Below are 1,039 nucleotides of genomic sequence, written 5' to 3' on the forward strand. Positions count from 1 at the left end.
TTGTTGAACAACGAAATGCTCCAATATTGTATATGTGTAACATTTATTAGACTACATGCCTGTCAGCAATTTAAAGCTACGCTATAAACCACTATAATTGCCATTACTTGGTCTTCGCGAGGTGTTATTCGGACACAAGATCTGCTCGCCACGGTTCTCCGATGAAAGCACATGTTTAACTTTTCAGCTTCTAGAGATACAGTATACATTTGTTAAATCGGTCATCTAACAAAGTTAATTAATTAACCATTTGCAGTTCAGTATGGAGGCCAGACCAAGAAAGAAGTCGTTTACGCCTAACGTTAGAGACGCGAAGAAACCATCGTTCAAGCCAAAGGGTAACTTCTTTTCATTCTTGTTTTTAATATTGTGCAGTGAGGTCTCTGACTTGACCTCATTTTCAGGGTTGTGTTTGTGATGGTAAAGGATCCACTATCCAGCAGGGCTGTATTGACCAAATCTCTGTCCACTGATATATGGCTACAGTGCATTAATAATATCTGTGTGGCTTTATTAGGTAAACCAGGAGGAAAACCTCAGGGCAAGCGGCCATTCAAACCTCACAGCACAGACAAAGGAAAGACTTTTAAAAAATCAGGTGGAGATGGAGGACCACGGAAATTCAGCAGAAAACCAGCAGATGGAAAGTTCGCAAAGAAGAGAAAACACCCAGGAGGCAAAGAGGACGGAGGTACAAATATCACAATAATGTCTCCTGAATTGCCCCGTTTGGCAGTGGTTTTAATACTGTTTTGTGGTTTTTCAGGTATTGATTAATCAATAGCATTTTCTTTGACAGGCTCTGAAGGGAAGAAACCTAAATGGGGTGAATTCAAACAAAAAAAGAAAGAGTTGAAGCAGAATCGCCAGCAGAATGAGAAAAAGGAGAGTTACCAGATTGTCAGCAGAGCAAAGCAAGTGTGGGAAATTGTAAGACGGTAAGCGTTTGTTTATTGCATGTGAGAATTTTGTATAGTGATCGACCGATATTGACATTTTATAACCGATACCAATTATTTGCATGTTTATGTGCCCGATA

At 39.7% G+C, this 1,039-nt stretch overlaps 1 protein-coding gene across 1 annotated transcript; it reads left to right on the forward strand.

The window, feature by feature from the left end:
* The first annotated feature begins 17 nt into the window (after window positions 1-17).
* On the forward strand, window positions 18-962 carry LOC107578940 (pumilio homolog 3-like). The gene is made up of 3 exons (XM_016264838.1): window positions 18-338; window positions 518-691; window positions 800-962. Exons 1-3 carry the CDS (start codon window positions 263-265, stop codon window positions 940-942), a joined length of 393 nt encoding a protein of 130 aa, XP_016120324.1. The 5' UTR covers window positions 18-262; the 3' UTR covers window positions 943-962.
* The last annotated feature ends 77 nt before the right edge of the window (window positions 963-1,039 follow it).

This window comes from Sinocyclocheilus grahami, unplaced genomic scaffold, assembly GCF_001515645.1.
Source record: "Sinocyclocheilus grahami isolate Dianchi unplaced genomic scaffold, SAMN03320097.WGS_v1.1 scaffold12897.1, whole genome shotgun sequence".
NCBI lineage: Eukaryota > Metazoa > Chordata > Actinopteri > Cypriniformes > Cyprinidae > Sinocyclocheilus > Sinocyclocheilus grahami.

Bases quoted from the DNA above. Each gene is read 5' to 3' on its own strand.
- LOC107578940 (XM_016264838.1), top strand. From the start codon at position 263: ATGGAGGCCAGACCAAGAAAGAAGTCGTTTACGCCTAACGTTAGAGAC. The intron at 339-517 runs GTAACTTCTTTT...TGGCTTTATTAG, and splicing joins ACCATCGTTCAAGCCAAAGG to GTAAACCAGGAGGAAAACCT. The intron at 692-799 runs GTACAAATATCA...TTTCTTTGACAG, and splicing joins AGGAGGCAAAGAGGACGGAG to GCTCTGAAGGGAAGAAACCT.